This window comes from Lepidochelys kempii, chromosome 1, assembly GCF_965140265.1.
Source record: "Lepidochelys kempii isolate rLepKem1 chromosome 1, rLepKem1.hap2, whole genome shotgun sequence".
Lineage (NCBI taxonomy): Eukaryota > Metazoa > Chordata > Testudines > Cheloniidae > Lepidochelys > Lepidochelys kempii.
Genome location: NC_133256.1, coordinates 37,487,052 through 37,504,460, shown reverse-complemented (window position 1 = coordinate 37,504,460; position 17,409 = coordinate 37,487,052). Strand labels below are relative to the sequence as shown.

At 43.0% G+C, this 17,409-nt stretch overlaps 1 protein-coding gene across 3 annotated transcripts in view; it reads left to right on the top strand.

Moving 5' to 3' along the window:
• Window positions 1-17,409, top strand: part of RDX (radixin) — a 133,958-nt gene that overhangs the window by 80,763 nt on the left and 35,786 nt on the right. For all 3 annotated transcript variants that reach the window (XM_073339195.1, XM_073339184.1, XM_073339173.1), the window contains one exon: window positions 6,512-6,607. In XM_073339195.1, the coding sequence (XP_073195296.1) occupies window positions 6,512-6,607 (96 nt within the window). The remainder of the gene's footprint in view (window positions 1-6,511; window positions 6,608-17,409) is intronic.

Sequence of the window (17,409 nt, the reverse complement as noted above, 5' to 3'; positions counted from 1 at the left end):
ACATGTGGTATTGGGTGGAGGTGATCTGCTGCTGCATAAAGTCTCGTGCCCAGATAATCAGTTTCACCCATTCTGAAGCTTCTCTGAACAAGGGATAAAATATATAGATACAAATTCTCTCAATACCTACTAGATTCTCTCCTTCGAGTTGCCTCAGTTCCTTGCATGGCTTTCAGGTGGCCTCGGCAGTTCTTACAATTAGCCTGTAGATGTTTAAATTGAGAAATTGTTAGCTTGAGTCCCTTGGTTCATTTGCCATGCCTGTACATGAGGGGAGAAATCATTTGGACAGATCCAAAACCCACACATGGCTTCATAGACCCAAATCAATCGCTGAATTGTGCTGTGAAACAAATATGAAGTTTTCAGAGAAAAGGTGTAATATTTCTCTGTGAATATTACTGCCAACAAAGCGAAGTGACACATTCTAAACTAACAGTAGCTTGATTAGTCATCATGGTTATCTCCATGTGGTGTACACTGCAGTAAATTTTGTCCTTTATAGTTATTGCTCAAAGCAAGTTACCTTGTCACAGCATTATCTCTTGTCCGATGATCCTGAGGGTGTTTGAATGTCAGCAAACCCCTTTCTTAGTCAATGTTGGGAAGATTTAATGTGGAAGGCTTTGTTTCCCACTTCAGTATGATACTTTCTCCAAGCTGCTCTTTGTTTCCAGACTAGGGCATTTCCCTTCACTCTCCCTATCTGCTGGTAAATGGGAAGTCCAAGAACTCAGCATCTATGGCTTTCTCCCTGCTGTCACGAAGCTCAGTGAAGTCCTCCCTTATCCCACCAACATGATTCTGTTTTAACAGGCATCTCTCCATCACCACAAATTTTTTGTCTCATCCATTTGGAGGCCAGACTGGAGGTGAAAGGCTAATTTTGTGGGCCTTAACTAACCTGCTTTTCCCCCACTTCTTACTTCATAGGCGACACCGAACAGCATGAAGTATGTTTGTTAGCCACAAACTGATTTTTGTCAAGTTCTCAGAATTTACCGCTGAAGCTCCTGGACAAAATAGTGTATTCCCAATTCAGGAAAAATTTGGGGTTTTACTCACCCCCATCTCCTCAAGTTATAGCCTCATCCTCCTTGCCAGATATCTCAAAAGTCCTCTACTAAGTTTCCCAGGGAAGACCCAGTGAAATCTATTTATTTGGTTGCCTAATAGAGAATTCTTGTTCTGAAACTTTGTGTATTGATTTGTTGAAGTACGAATCCATAGCTCTGAGCAGCTTTTTTTAAACACTTGTTAAATATGCATTATAAAAGTCAAAATATGTAATAGTGTCCCTACAGCCTGAAATAAAAATTAGCTGAAACCACAGTAATAATTGTAAAAGCCCTATGTTATAGGGGGATCTGGCATCGATCTCTGTATTTAGGGCTTGTCTACATTACCCGCTGGATCAGCAATGGTCGATTTATCGCATCTAGTGTAGATGCAATAAATCAACCGCCAAGCGCTCTTCCGTCGACTCCAATACTCCACCAGGTGAGAGGCACAGGCAGAATTGACGGGAGAGCATCAGCTGTCGACTTACCGTGGTGACTTCACTGCGGTAAGTACATCTAAGTACGTCAACTTCAGCCACTTTATTCATGTAGCTGAATTTGCATAACTTAGATTCCACCCATGCACCCCGCAGTGTAGACCAGGCCTTAGATTCCTAAATGCTTCCCATTATTAAAAGATTCTTATGATATTTTCTACTTTTTGAGAAGGTCTAGCATCCAATTTTTGCAGCAGGGCTTTGTTCTTCTGCAAGGGAAAGCCATGGGGCCAGGGAGGTGCATCCAGCTTCATCCCATGAAATTCCACTGAGATTTATCTGAGTTACTAGCTGATGAAAATCACCATTTCTTTGCTATGGCATGTGTTGTTACTGCTTAATTTTAACAGAATGTATAAAGCTTTGGGCAGCTGGAAGAACACATGCACTGGGCTGTCTGAAATAATCTCTCGTTGAATACTACTCAGTGAGGGAAAACTTATGGTACTTAACAAAATAGAGGACACGTAAAGGGTGTCCCAGAATAGAGGGGGATGGCAGAGCCTTGTTTGTGCCCTTAGAGACATCTGATGGAGCAGGAAGGATTCAGAGGGCTAAAACCCTGAACATTCTCAGACTAGGCCCCCACAACAGTGACAGCATGCACTGCAGTTGGAACCCCTGGGAACCCCTGCCAGAACCCCTGCCAGAGCAGCTGTCCTGGTGGTGGGGCATAGGTGAGAATTGGGCCAGGTTTCCCCCGACTCAGTGCATGGACCCAGTTACCCATCACTCTTGTGAAGCCATCATCTGGGGTAGGAGCCGATCTCTCAAGGTGTAGAGTGCCAGGCTGGGCTACCCTGGCAGCGTCCATGGCCCAGCACAGCCCCAACAATCCATCAGTCCCTTTGGGGGCATCACATATAGCAGGAGCCCCTGACATTCTGGAGCAGGTCAGCAACTCCTGGGGTAGAGGTGAGTACAAATTCCTGGAAATCAGGACAGCCTGAGTTCTAGACTTAAATCTTCTGCTGACTGATGTTAATAGTCAGCTACAGACTAGGGACCGAATGGCTAGGCAGCAGTTCTGCAGAAAAGGACCTAGGGGTGACAGTGGACGAGAAGCTGGATATGAGTCAGCAGTGTGCCCTTGTTGCCAAGAAGGCCAATGGCATTTTGGGATGTATAAGTAGGGGCATAGCGAGCAGATCAAGGGACGTGATCGTTCCCCTCTATTCGACATTGGTGAGGCCTCATCTGGAGTACTGTGTCCAGTTTTGGGCCCCACACTTCAAGAAGGATGTGGATAAATTGGAGAGAGTCCAGCGAAGGGCAACAAAAATGATTAGGGGACTGGAACACATGAGTTATGAGGAGAGGCTGAGGGAGCTGGGATTGTTTAGCCTGCAGAAGAGAAGAATGAGGGGGGATTTGATAGCTGCTTTCAACTACCTGAAAGGGGGTTCTAAAGAGGATGGCTCTAGACTGTTCTCAATGGTAACAGATGACAGAACGAGGAGTAATGGTCTCAAGTTGCAGTGGGGGAGGTTTAGATTGGATATTAGGAAAAACTTTTTCACTAGGAGGGTGGTGAAACACTGGAATGCGTTACCTAGGGAGGTGGTAGAATCTCCTTCCTTAGAGGTTTTTAAGGTCAGGCTTGACAAAGCCCTGGCTGGGATGATTTAACTGGGAATTGGTCCTGCTTTGAGCAGGGGGTTGGACTAGATGACCTTCTGGGGTCCCTTCCAACCCTGATATTCTATGATTCTATGATAATAAGTCTGTATTATGCATAATGCTTATTATTAACCATGTCTGATAATCAACTGAGAGATTACACTAGCTGGGACTAAAGTGCAGATCTCTAACATTGCAGACCTGTAGCTCATCCACTTAGCCACAGTTCCTTTCAGAAAAAGCCTGCCAAACCTTTATTCTTGGCTGTGTGGTCTGGAATATAGGGATACTTATGCATAGGTAATCTACTGAGAGAAGTATTATTAACCCCATTTACAGATGGGGAAACTGAGCGACTTGCCTGAGGCCAAACCTTTGAATCAGTAGCAGAGCCAGGATTAGAACTCAACCTCCTGCATCCCAACTCTATTCATTCGTCCAGACCACAGTGCTTTACTAGCACAGGTGCTGAGTATAATTTCCATTGACTTCAGCTGCAGTTGTGAGTGCTTATCAGCACTTCTTAAAATCAGGACAAAAGGGTTCAGGTTTGACACCCAGAAAGTGAAGAACACACAAATAGGGGCCATCTACCAAAACTTTAATTTAAGTTACTTGCTCAGCAGCATATTGGAAGTCTATAGCAGAGGAAGGGATAGAACTGAGTTATCACTTGTGGCATTCAACCCTTACAAGACCATGCTTCTTTTTTCTTGCATACCCTGCTTCATTCTTTACACACCTCCCAGCTTCTAAAGCAAATGAGACAAGGGTCCAACAGACACCAGCTTTGATCACTACAGAACTCTGATTCTGTTCCCTGAGCAGTGGCCATCCTGTGTGCTGACCAGGGTCAGATAGAAAAAAATGATATGGTGATAATTAGACTTATCAGAGTGCATGTGCAGAGGGGAGCAGAAGTAAGGTTGTACGGGCATCCTTAATTATGGAATTATCTCACTGTCAAGTGTTTTATTTTGCAAAGTAAACAACATTCTTTGAATGTGGGCTTTTTGTGTATATGTATGTAATTCTATTTACCTCAGACGGATCTGAACACTTCCTTAAAACATAGGCTCCTGCAGTAGATTGGCTGCTACCAGAGTCCCATTTGGGTATTTTTTATTTGAGCTTACTGATTTGATCCTTTGGCAATAGAGTCAAAAATATCTCCAGATGTTGAGGAAGGAGAGTTGTGTTAAACATTTTACTCCTCTCCCTAGTACATGAGGAACCAAATAGAACAGAGCAGAAGACTTTATGGGGAGAATGTCCAAAATCACTAGTTGATTTTTCAAGCTTCAGAGCTCTGGCTTAGATATCTCACAGCTACAAGTGAGACTGGATCTTTTCTTTGCCTAGAGAGGGAAAAGTTCAGACTTCTAGCAGCATCAGTATATGACAGCCCAATAGTGTGTGCAAGGATCTGCAACTAGCATGTATCTCGAATTTGTGAATCTTCAGTAATGAGATATGATCGGGGAGTTGTGACATGAATGCAAAATGAATAATATCTCATATCTTGGTGAAATAGGTTTCACTTTACCACTGCCAAAACTTGAATCTTTACTGTCTCTGCATTTCAGTAAACCACCTAATCAAGAATGCTGGAGATTACTGTTGTCCTTACAAGTCCTTACATCTATGTGGGCCAGCCTTTAAATTAGCTTATAGGAAGTTGATTGTGGTTCCCCTGTTGCACTGATTTGAAAAGCTGTCCCATAGTAAGTTTGTTCTAAACTATTTCCCAATTGAGGTTAATGAACCTATGGGGTTATCCTTACACTCAGAGGATGAACTTGGATCAAGGTAACTTACTGCTTTAGGCCAATCATAGAATCATAAACAATTAGGGTTGGAAGAGACCTCAGGAGGCCATCTAATCCAACCTCCTGCTCAAAACAGGACCAACCCCTCCCCTTTGACAAGCCGGGCCTTAAAAGGACTTTCCACCACCTCCCTAGGTAACCCATTCCAGTGCTTCACCACCCTCCTAGTGAAATAGTGTTTCCTAATATCCAACCTAGACCTCCCCCACTGCAACTTGAGACCATTGTTCCTTGTTCTGTCATCTGCCACCACTGAGAATAGCTGAGCTCCATCCTCTTTGGGAACCCCCCTTCAGGTAGTCGATGGCTGCTATCAAATCCTCCCTCACTCTCCTCTTCTGCAGACTAAACAAGCCCAGTTCCCTCAGCCTCTCTTTGTAAGTCATGTGCCCCAGCCCCCTAATCATTTTCGTTGCCCTCTGGTGGACTCTCTCCAATTTGTTCACATCCTTTCTGTAGTGGGGGGCCCAAAACTGGATGTGGCCTCACCAGTGCCAAATAGAGGGGAATAATCACTTCCGTCAGTCTGCTGACAATGCTCCTATGAATGCAGCCCAATATGCCATTAGCCTTCTTGGCAACAAGGGCACACTGCTGACTCATATCCAGCTTCTCATCCACTGTAATCGCCAGGTCCTTTTCTGCAGAACTGCTGCTTAGCCAGTCGGTCCCCAGCCTGTAGCAATGCATGGAATTCTTCTGTCCTAAGTGCAGGACTCTGCACTTGTCCTTGTTGAACCTCATCAGATGTCTTTTGGCCCAATCCTCCAGTTTGTCTGGGTCACTCTGGACCCTATCCCTACCCTCCAAGCAAAGCTTCTGACATCTAAAATTTTTCAGAAAGCAATCAGTTGTATTTGTCTCTAGATAAATGGATGATTCCATTGTGTAGCTTCTAAAAGGCTGGTATTAGTCTTCTGGTTTAGTTAAAATTAAGACATTCTACTTCTTGCATTTTTGGCTAGGGCATTCTACTTCTTGCATTTTTGGCTAGGGCATCAGCAGAGATCTGGGAAGTGGCCAGTAAGACAATGCCACTGACATCACTTGGAGCGCTCTCCTCCAACACTAGTACTGCTAGCCATATCCATTGGTTATAGGATGCAGGAAGAGGAAACATTAAACAATGAATTACTTACCAATAATCATGTCTGTTGTCATCTTTCCTCCCCATCCTAATCCCATTGTCTTCTTCTCTTGTTGTTTGGATTGTCTTTCACTAAAAGAAAGCAGTTATTTGGCCTACATGTTCTTAACTTGAGTGAGAGACATATCACTTCATGCTGACTGGTTGTGTATGGAGGAAGATGATATTATAATTAAGAGTAAGCTATTCCTTCTTGCTCTGTCTTGTATACAAATCTTTTATGGGTTTATTTGCCTAAGCTGGTTGCTCACAAAATCTTGCTGTATATTGTATCCGAATCTGAACTTGTGTTTGAACCATTACACCCAAATCCAGGTGCCCTTCAGGTTATTGATTTAATGATTCTTTTACTTTCAGGTGGTGAAAACAGTTGGTCTGCGTGAAGTCTGGTTTTTTGGGCTGCAGTATGTGGACAGCAAAGGCTATTCAACTTGGTTGAAGCTGAATAAAAAGGTAAAATATTCTTGATTGTTCGGATGAACTTTCAATTTGAAATAGTTTATATGCAGGCTTGCTATTTGTATATATTATATTACAAATTGTAATATAATTAATGGTCAGATTTCTTTAAAGATTAGTTCAGCTCAACTTTTTATAAACCAGTGGAATCTTACTGTACAATTGTATCAGCATTTTATTTGACTCAGATGAAGATGTGTTTTCCTGTACTTCAGTTACTGTGGTGATTTGTACATTAAAAAAACTCTCATATTTCATTATCCTTGATCACAAACGAGCTTTCTTCCTCTGTCCCTTTCATGCAGCAGAATTTATTTTTGGGGAAGAAAAGTTAGGAATAAGTTTTAAAAAGCAATGTAGTATGAATATGGCTATGGAATTTCCCATTTATATTGCTACCTATGTTAGGCCAGGATTTTCAAAAATGGGTGCCATCAGAGGTGCTATTTCAAATGGAGGCAAATGCCTTTTGGTATTAATTTTAGCCTAGAATGCCTTTCATTTCATGTTTTAGAGAAACTGCCAGCCCTGCACGGCGCAGTGATTCTGGTTTTTTTAGGAGCAATCCTCAGATGTAGAGCTGGGTGGGAAATGATTTGCTCATCTCATGAAAACTTTTTTGAGATTTCAAAAATTTTCCTAGTTCACATCAGAATTAAAAAGACCTTTCCAGTTTCTTTTCTGGGGGTGGAGTGGGAAAGACAGATATCCACCCCAGAATAACCAGTAACCTGGTGATTAGTTGCCGGCCAAAGACTTACACTCACTTGGGATGTGGGAGATTCAGCTGTAAGGGACTGGAGTGCAGGAGGTCTGGCTGGGCTGGATAATCCCTAATGTGTGGTGGTAGGTGAGCAGGGGTTGGAGGAGTCGCTAGAATCAGGCTGAATAAACAAGAGTTAGGGTCAAAGTCAGGCCTGGGTTGGAGACTGGAGATCAGAGGTAGGATCAGGCTAGTGTCAGGAGGAAAGAGTCAGGGTCAGAATCAGGCTGGGATCAGAGGTAAGCTCTGTAGTCACAGCAGGCCTGAAGTCTGTGGTGTTGCCTAGACAGCTTCCTGAGGCACCCTTCAAGGTTAAATAGGGTGGTTGGCCAATCAGAGGACGCAGGGTAATGTCACTCTGGCTCCCTTGGGCAGTACGACTTGTGGCACTTACTCTCCATGGTGCTCCCTGGCTGTGTTTCTGCATGGCATTGTGGGAATGTCAGCTGTGCTAGGCTCTACTGACCTGGGTTCTAGTGCTCACATCCTTACAGTGAGTGTCCTAACCACTAGCCTATTGGCTATTCTGCGTGACTTTCTCTTCATATCTCCTGTCATATAAATAAATATTCATTGAGCCAAAATTGATTCCATTGGGGCACTCACCTGCTATGTGGGAGACTCAAGTTCAAGTCCCTGCTCTGGCTATTCTGGAATGGCTTTCTCTTTATGGTTTTGTCCAGTAATTCCCTCCTGAACCTTGAGGGCATATCTATACTGCAATGAAACACCCATGGCTCCATGTCTCAGAGCCTGGGTCAATTGACTCAAGCTCATAGTGCACGTGCTAGGGACTTGGGTTCTGAGACCCATTCTCCTTGTGGAGTTTGAGTCGGGGATCCAGCCTGAGACTGAATGTATACACTGCAATTTTTAGCCCTGCAGCCTGAGCCCTACAACCCTGAGTTAGCTGACCCAGGGCAGCCATGATCTTTTATTTCATGTAGATGTTCCGTGAGAAACCTTGAGAAACCTTTAGTCAAATCTGGCATGTTCCTGTGAAAAGTCATGGGTTTGACAAGTGTGCATTTTCCAACACAGAATTAAGTTGAAAAATTTTTCCAACTAGCTGTACTCGGAGGTTGCCATTTATTCAGCCTTTGTCCCACATTCTGGTAGGCATGATGAACTGAATCTGTTCACCTGGAAGGTTATCTAGGAGATTTCAAACTCCCAGAAGCTCAGTTTCATATAAATAATTGTTTTAAAGCCTACAGTTCTTTTTGGTTCGTTCTGGTAGCTTTCTTCCAATGCTTGAGGAATCTAGGACTTAATGGATAACTTGGCAGCAACGTTCTATTTTTGTCTCTAGGTAGGAATTAAGCAAAATATAGTCTTGGGAGGCAACTTACCTTTTGGAATAGGCAATTTACTAGAATTTTCTCTTGTCAGCTCACTTGATGAGAAGTAAATACTCTAGATAACCCATGTCATGGTAGTTCTTTCTGAACTTTCAGTTTGTAGTGGACATAACATTTTAAGAATGGAGTACTTTTCAGGTCTGTCTTCATTAGAAGCACGTATTCAGTGTCTTTTGCTTTGTCTTAAAAGTTGAAGAAGAGAACTGCAGCTGAAGGATGCATTTCTGATACAGTGATGAAATAATTGCCTTTATACGGTCCTGCTATCTCCCTTGATTCTGAGAGCACTTTAGAAAGCAAGACCTATTGAGCCATTTAGGCACTATCATACTACAAATAATAAATAATGTTGTGACTCTCCTTGATCATTGTGTTCCCCAGCCCCAGCTGGCTCTGGTTCATCAGTAAAATATAAAAATATTTGAAAATTGTCTATATCTTTGAATGGACATAATATTATTATGTTGGAAATTTAAATTTGTTTGTCATATATTAATTAGGCAGATTCTACTGCAAAGTAGTAGAACTAGAACTTTTTTTCTTTTATAAAAGTGTCCATACAGATTCTTCAGGGGGGGAAAAAAGAGGTGGGACTACATATTTCCTTAACCATTAGGTACTCTTTACTTTTAAGCCAGTTTGCACACACTTTTGGGCAACCTCCAGTTTACTGAACTTTAGCTAAGAACTTGTAGGGTGACAATTGGTCTTTACAAATGAAATCTAGGGTATTTTATTGTAAATATTTTTAAATTACTACATATATATTTGAGTTAAATGTGGATGGGGTTGATTGGATGTAGGTGTAAATAATAATAATTAATAAGAACAATAATAAAATGAAAATGCAAAAATCATAATTTTAGCTTAAAATAAGTTTTCACCATGACCTACTATTTTAATTATGTGCATTTTTTAATTAAAAATGTTAACATCTAGTAAAACACCAAATCAGAGCCAAATATAGATAGTAATGGAAGTCTTGCTCGAGAGCAGGCAGGCCAGGATGAAAAAGACCATGAGTGAAATCCTGGCTCTATTTCAGTCAATAGCAAAAGTTCTACAGATTACAATCCATAACTTCTGTGGACAAAAAATGTCTCAAGCATGGTTCTTGTCACAGAAATCGCAGACATAACAAGCATCTGGTCTTAGGCATACATAATGCAGTCATCTTTTGGATCCATAGTTCTCAATTTAGGTATTTCCTTATTTACATTCCTCAGAAAAGGACTGTAAAACATAAACCCAAATATTTTTAAAATTTGGGATGAATTTTATTGAGATGAGAAGGGGAAAATCTACAGATTTGTCTCGTGTCCTGCAAGCAGTTAAGCACATTTAACTTTTATGCAGTAAGAGTAGTTCCATAGAGCTCAGTAGGACTACTCACAATGCATAAAGTTAAGCATGTGCTTACACGTGAAGGATTGGGGCCTTTGACAGTGTTTTTTCTGAACATTTCTATTACCATTTGCTACATCTGCAAATTTTACTTTACATTAATTTTAACCTGTTTGTCTCAGCAATGGTTAGTATTGAAATGTAAATAGGACCAAGGAAAATAAGTAAAAATCAGTTTATTCATGTCATATTGGTGATGAAAGCAAAATTTTCTTATGCCTTCTCAATCCATTGCTAGCTTCAAGCACTCAGCCGCTGACCTCTCAGTGATCTGCTGCATACTATCTATCCATCTTCTCTCTGGTCATCCCCTGCTATGCTGACCTACCACCATTCTTCCATGATAACTTTCTTGGGTTATTTTCATCTCTATGCCTGATTTAACTGGGAATTGGTCCTGCTTCGAGCAGGGGGTTGGACTAGATGACCTTCTGGGGTCCCTTCCAACCCTGATATTCTATGACTCTATGATTCTATGTGACCAAAGTACGTAAGCTTGCGCCTGTTGATTTCTGAGAGCAAATTCTGCTTCTCTCCAACAATACTTTTAACATAAGCATTCATCATCTTTTCCATCCAGGAGATACACAAGAGTCTTTGCCAGCACCATATCTCAAAAGCTTCAGGGTTTTTTTTTTGTCGGTTGCCTTAATTTTCAATGATTCCCATCCATAAGTCACTGTGGAAAAAGTTAAGCTTTTCACCAATCAACTTTCATACATTTTGAGGTGCCACATTATTTCCAAACTTTTGTAAGGGAGGTGATGGCTGAGCAAACCATTCTTAGTCATTTTCAAATTTCTTTGGACAGCCTCTTTGGTGGGATATGTATGATCCCAGATAACTGAATTAATCTGTTGCCTCTGTCACTTGATTGTTAATTGTGATATCCACTGGCATCCTTTTTTGTTAATAATGTCAAAGTGGATGGATTTACATTTCACCTCATTCAGGGATAGTCCATGATTCTCACTATTTTTACAGACTCCCAACTTTTGTTGCATTGCATTGATAGTTGTGGCGAAGAGCGTCCTGTCATCAGTGTATCTGAGGTTAGTTAAGAGGTGTTGATCAATGGAAATCCCAGCTCCATCCACTTTGTCAAAATCTTCCAGGGCTTGTCTCAGAATAAATTCTGCATACATGTTGAAGAGGCTTAGGGATGGAATACACTCTTGGCTCATACCCTCCCTGTCACATGACCAGGATGTGGACAGTAATGCCTAGTGGTTGGAGCAGGAGTCAGGCCTAATGATCAGAACAGGAGTCACATCTGGTGGTTAGATCAGGAGTCGGCAGCCAGGAATTGGAGCCCATGGTTAGAGCAGGAGCTGGAGCCAAGGGGTCAGAACTGGGAGTGGGATTCCAGATGTCAGACATGAGGAATTTGAGCTGAGGATCAGAATTCAGTTACTTGGAGTGAGGCAAGGCAGGGGGAAGGCTGGGGTTGAGCCCAAGGTGGGAGCTAGGCTGGGAACAAGTGGGCAAAGGGGCTGTCATAACCACCAATGAATCTTTCAGGAGCCACCTAACTACTGCAGCTGCTGGGCTTAAGAGCTGGTCTGCTGCCACCTCAAACCAATCGGGTGGTGTAGCCACTTAGGCAGCTTACTGCAGGCTAGTTGGTCTCATTAGGTTGCCTGGATACTGGCTCTGCTGCAGCCTCTGATTCCTGACACGGCCCAGTGGAAAACAACTAGTTGTTCCCTGCTGCTGCTTTCACCATGGTCTATTGTTGATGGTACAGACTTGCCAGGAGTTCAGTAAGGTGCTTTGGAATCCCCATGTCTGCCAGTATCCTCCAAAGATGGTCATGTTGGATGGAATCAATTGCTTTTGAGTAGTCAGTGAAACACATGATCAGTGAGTGACTGTACTCCCTGTATTTTTCAGTGACGTGACAGATGTTTGCGATTTGATCATGCATGCCTCATCCTTCTCTGAAACCAACTTGTTGTGGTTGTAGTTCTGCTCCTATCCTTCATTTCATGCGATTCTGGATTACGTAGAGCAGAGCTTAGCTTACATGCAATATCAGGGAGATAATATGATTGTTACTACACTGTTACGTCACCTTTTTTGGTAGGGCCAAAGGATTCCCTTCATTCAGACATCCAACCAATTTCTAGTCATCCATACATCACTGCAGATTTAACAGCTCTGCTGGTATGTTATCTAACCCTGGTTCTTTCCCAACCTTCATTTTCATAATAGTGTACAGCATTTCCTCTTGTAGGATTGATGGCACTAGCTCTGTACTCTCCTTTCTGTTGCTCTGTATTGTAAGAGGCATACAGATGGACACAGTAATCTCCATTAGCATTTGACATCATCTTCACTGAGGACTCTGCCTTCATGCTCATTTGTTGTGTTCAATTGTAGGGGAAACTTTTTGTTAATAAGTCTGACCAATGTAAATATACCTTTTATATTGTTACTCTTTGTAACTTTCATGTTCCATGCATTTTGCCCTTATGTATTTGCTCTTGTCTCATCTAGTCTGCTTTTGGATCTGTCTGCTTAGTTCCTTATGCCCTCTCTGATGTTCTTCTGTCTCCAAGCCATTCTCTTTCACTCGGCATCATTTTTTCATCAGCTCAAATGCCTTCTCGGTTAACTATGGTGTAGTCTGACATAGATTTTTCAGAATGTGTGCTGTGGATGCTTTGAGCATGATAATTTTCATTTTATTCCAAAGTTCATTTGGGTTGTTCTTTCACCTGTGACATGCCTCAAACCCATTCTGGACAGAAGTCATGTATTTTAGTTGATTTTAGACAAGTCCAGATGTATCAGAGCGGCTGAATGTCTTAAATGTTAATGTAATGTTTGAGGCTAATGTTGATGATCTGACCCTCAGTCTGCACTTGGGAAAGTCTTTGTCCATTACTCACTCTCCAGCATTGCTGTATCATTATATAGTCAGTTTGGTTCTTTGTCGTGCCCTCTGATGACTTCCATGTATATCAACTTCTAGGATGTTGGGTGAAAATAGAGTTTGTAATGACCAGGCAATTAGAGCAGCACAATTCAACTAGATGTCCTCCTCTCATTTTATAGACCACCAAAACATTGTTTCCTATTACTTCTTTGAGACCCTACACTTCCAACTTTCACATTCAGGTCCCCGATTACAAGGGTGATATCTTTGCTTGGTCTATTAATAAGTGTCTCTTCCAGCCGTTCGTAGAATTCAGCAATCTGCAGCAGCAGCTGTGATAGGAACTTAAACCTGTACAATCAACATACTGACTGCCTTTGCTTGAAGGTGAATAGTGATGATTCTGTCGCTGATTGGGTTGTATCCAAGCACAAACTTTGTCTCCTTAGATAAGTTAAGTGCCTCTCCATATTCTCTCTTTTTCTCAGATCCTGACTGTAGTACACTGTGTATCTATCCATAGTCATGAAATTACCCCTACCATTCCATGAGAGCTCTGAGATTCCACATATATCTATCTTACATTTTTCCAGTGATTTGGCCAAAGTGGTGAGATTGCCTTCATGCATACTCCTCACATTCCATGTTCCATTCCATCATTCTGATGATTTATCTATGAAGGTTCAGGTCATTCTTTTCCTTAGTGTAAATATCAGGCACTATACATCCCAAAGGAAGTACAGTGCTTGACCACGAAGGTCAGGCTGCATTGATGCTTGCCACCATGACAGTAGACAGTGCCACCTTTGATTGGCTGGTGACAGGTGTTAAGTGACATTCAGGTAACTTGGCAAACCTTAGGAAGTCCAATGGCTTCGGATGGATGAGCACTGGAGGTGGGTAGTGGGAGCAGCACTGGAGGAAACATCATCAGAAAGTGGAAGAGTTAAATCTATAGATTTAACCAAAGCAGCCATAAACTGGAGGGAAACCTACTTTCTCCCACAAGAACTATGATGATAGAACAAAGACAAAACATTGATCTATGTATGGAGCTGGGTAGTGAGACCTCCCAGGCCAGAAGGCATGATAGATTATACTGGGAAGGAGGTTCCAGCCATTAAGTGTACAGATTTTGATTATGATGGTGATGTATTGAATCCTTTGGGGATTCCTGATGTTTGCACCAAGTAGAGCCAAGTGGAGCAGAAATCTCTGCACAGAAATACAGCTTTTGCCAAAATGCTAAGTAGGCATCTATTAATTGAGTTTATAAAGTAAATCTGTGTAGAAATGAAAGGTGGTATTATATATAGTATGTTAATGACTTGTAGCAAAATGAAGTGATTGTTGGAATCGGATTATACCCTCGGACATCAGGAACAAGCATTTTTGGCACATGTATAGCAGTAGACTAAAGGTTTTAAAAAGAACCTGATTCTCTATGCCATAAAAAAAAGTAGATTCAGGAGTGAGTGTGCCACAATTCTTCTTTGAGTGATGGCCCTGTAGTGCTCCACTTCAGGTGTTGGTGCATTCCTGTGCCTTTGATTGGAGAATTTCAGCAGCAGTGCCCGTCCAGGTCATGCATGTGCAGTCCCTGTCTCGTGGCACTGTTGGCACCTCACCTAGCGCGTGCACAACCCAACCCCCTCAGTTCTTTTTCAGCTGTGCTCTGCCTGAAATAGAGCTCCCAGCAGTGTCACAAAGTTAGCTCGTTTCACGTTAAAATAGTTTACTTAGCATAGTTTTTAAGCTTAGCAGTTCAGTTACTTACTTTTTTCCCCATTTTTCTTCCTAGTTTAAAAAAAACGTTTTTCCTAGACTGGCTAAGTTCATCCATGGGGTGAACCACCATCTTTTCAGTTATGCCTGGTTCACCAGGCTTTAAGTGCTGCCTGTCATGTCAAGACGCCATGCCGGTACCAGACGGACACTCGCGGTGTGTCCGCTGCTTGGGTGAGTTGCACATCCCTCAGAAATGCGCTCACTGCAGCATCCTAAAGGCTCAAGCTTGGAGGGACAGGGATCTGTGCCTCAAGCTCATCTTAATGGAGAAGTCTCTGCACCCAGCTTCAGACGTCAGCCAGCAGTCTACCTCTGGAAAAATATTTCCAGAGACTTCACCCTCTTCTCAGAGGAAGGCTCATTCTTCTAAAAAATCAATGAGCAAACAAGCAGCAACTTCTCCTCAGAGAGACCGGACCAAAAAGAAGTGATCTCCAGCTCGGTCTCTCTCCTTGATACCGACTGCACCACGGCTGAGTACCTATGAAGCACTGGGATCCTCCAGCAGTGCCTGCACAGTGGCCTTTGCCAATCCCCAGCGATCCTGTGCAGAGTCAAGAGGCAAGAGCAAGCCTACCTCCTCCACCATCGACACCGCTGAAGATGGCACCAAGACCTCCAACACAGGCTATGCCTGCTCCACCAGCTTCCTCAGGACTGATGAGTGCATCGACAGTGATGCCATTGGTACCAGCAACTCTACCACCAAAACCATCAGCACAGTCGACTGTGATACCAAAATTGTCGGCACCAAGATCTTCAGTGCTGAAGCCATGGCACCACCCCACTTCCTTCATCAGAAAGACCTATTAGTATTGGTGATGCTGGACTCACCGTTTTTCGGCACCAACGGCTCTGTGGTGCACACAGTACTGAAACAACCCATCTGTCCAATAGTCCCTCCATTTTCCAGCATGGAGGAAGAGGATTTTTTTTCCTCACACCACTCCTCACCTATAGAACCGGACCCAACCCCTTGACCTCTGTGATTGAGGCCTCATTATAGGCATGACATACAGCCATGGTACGGGCACTTTTGGATGGCCTCACCCATGCCATTGCTCACATAATGGCCTTACTGGGACCCCTAGGCCACCTATGGAAGGCAGTACAGCAGGCTCCCCATTTTCTATAGGAAGGGGATTAGATTGACGTTGCAGGCATCTAGGGTGGTGGGGGGCAGAGTTCAACGAGGCAGTTGTCAGTGGGAGGAGAGCATAGAGCAAGACACCATGCCACCTACTAACAATTCCTCCTCTTCCCTGGACGAGGATTATACCAACACCGGAACTCCGTTCACAGGAGGTTCGTCAGGTTTATCCTGTGAACAGACCATTATTAATACGAGGTCCTACCTTTCGGCCTTTCCACAGTGCCTCAAGTTTTCTTTAAAATTCTTACAGTAGTAGTGGCACACTTGCGCAAGCAAGGAGTATTAATATTCCCCCTACCTGGACGACTGTTTACTAAAAGTACCCAACCCAGCAGATGCTGTCAACATTACTTACAGGGCGATTGCCCTTTTCCAGAATCTGGCGTTACAGATAAACACACAAAAAATTGACTTGAAAACCCGTTCACCAGCTAGACTTCGTCAGGGCCCATCTCGACACCCTGAAAGCCAAAGCGTCATTACCAACCAACAGGTTTATTATTATGACCAACCTCATCTCTTCAGTAATGAACAGTCCACACATATCAGCACACACCTGCCTTCAACTCTTAAACCACATGGCTGCAACCACATTTGTGGTACGACATGTGCATCTCCACATGCGCGATCTTCAAGGCTGGCTCAGAACCATCTACATGGCACACAAACATGGCCTAAACAGACATCTTACGATGCCAACCAAAGTCAAAGATTCTTTACACTGGTGGACGTAACCCAACAACTTGTGCATGGGGATTCCTTTTTCTCGGGATCCACTCTCTATGATACTCACTCCTTGATAGGCTGGGGGAGTTCATCTGCAACACCATACAATTCAAGACAGGTGGTCTCCCTCCAAAACATACTTACACATAAATCTGTTAAAACACTGTGCAGTTTGCAATGCGTGCCTCCCCTTCCTGCCATTGATAACGAGACTATACAGGTAAAGACCGACAACATTGCTTGCATGTTTTTTATATAAATCGACAGGGAGCAGCCTGATCCCACTCCCTATGCATTGAAGGCATGTCACTGTGGAATTGGTGTATCTGACACAATATCAATTTCTCAGCTTCCTACCTGCCAGGCTATCAGAACATTAGAGTGGATACATTAAGCAGGAAATTTTCTCACAATCACAAATGGGAACTAAACGATGTGGTCCTGCTGAACCTATTTCAACAGAGGGGACCCCCATCTATCGACTTCTTTGCAACATTGCAGATCTACAAGTGCCCACGGTTCTGCTCGAGAACAGTTTGGGATCCCAGTCACTGGGGGATGTCTTCCTCCTCAAATGGGAGGTGCCACTTCTATACGCGTTCCCACCAATACCATATTATTGAGGGTAGTAAACAAGATATGAGTGGACAAAGCCAAAGTCATACTGATAGCCCCAACATGGTGCAGACAGACTTGGTGCTCCCACCTGTTGCGGATGGC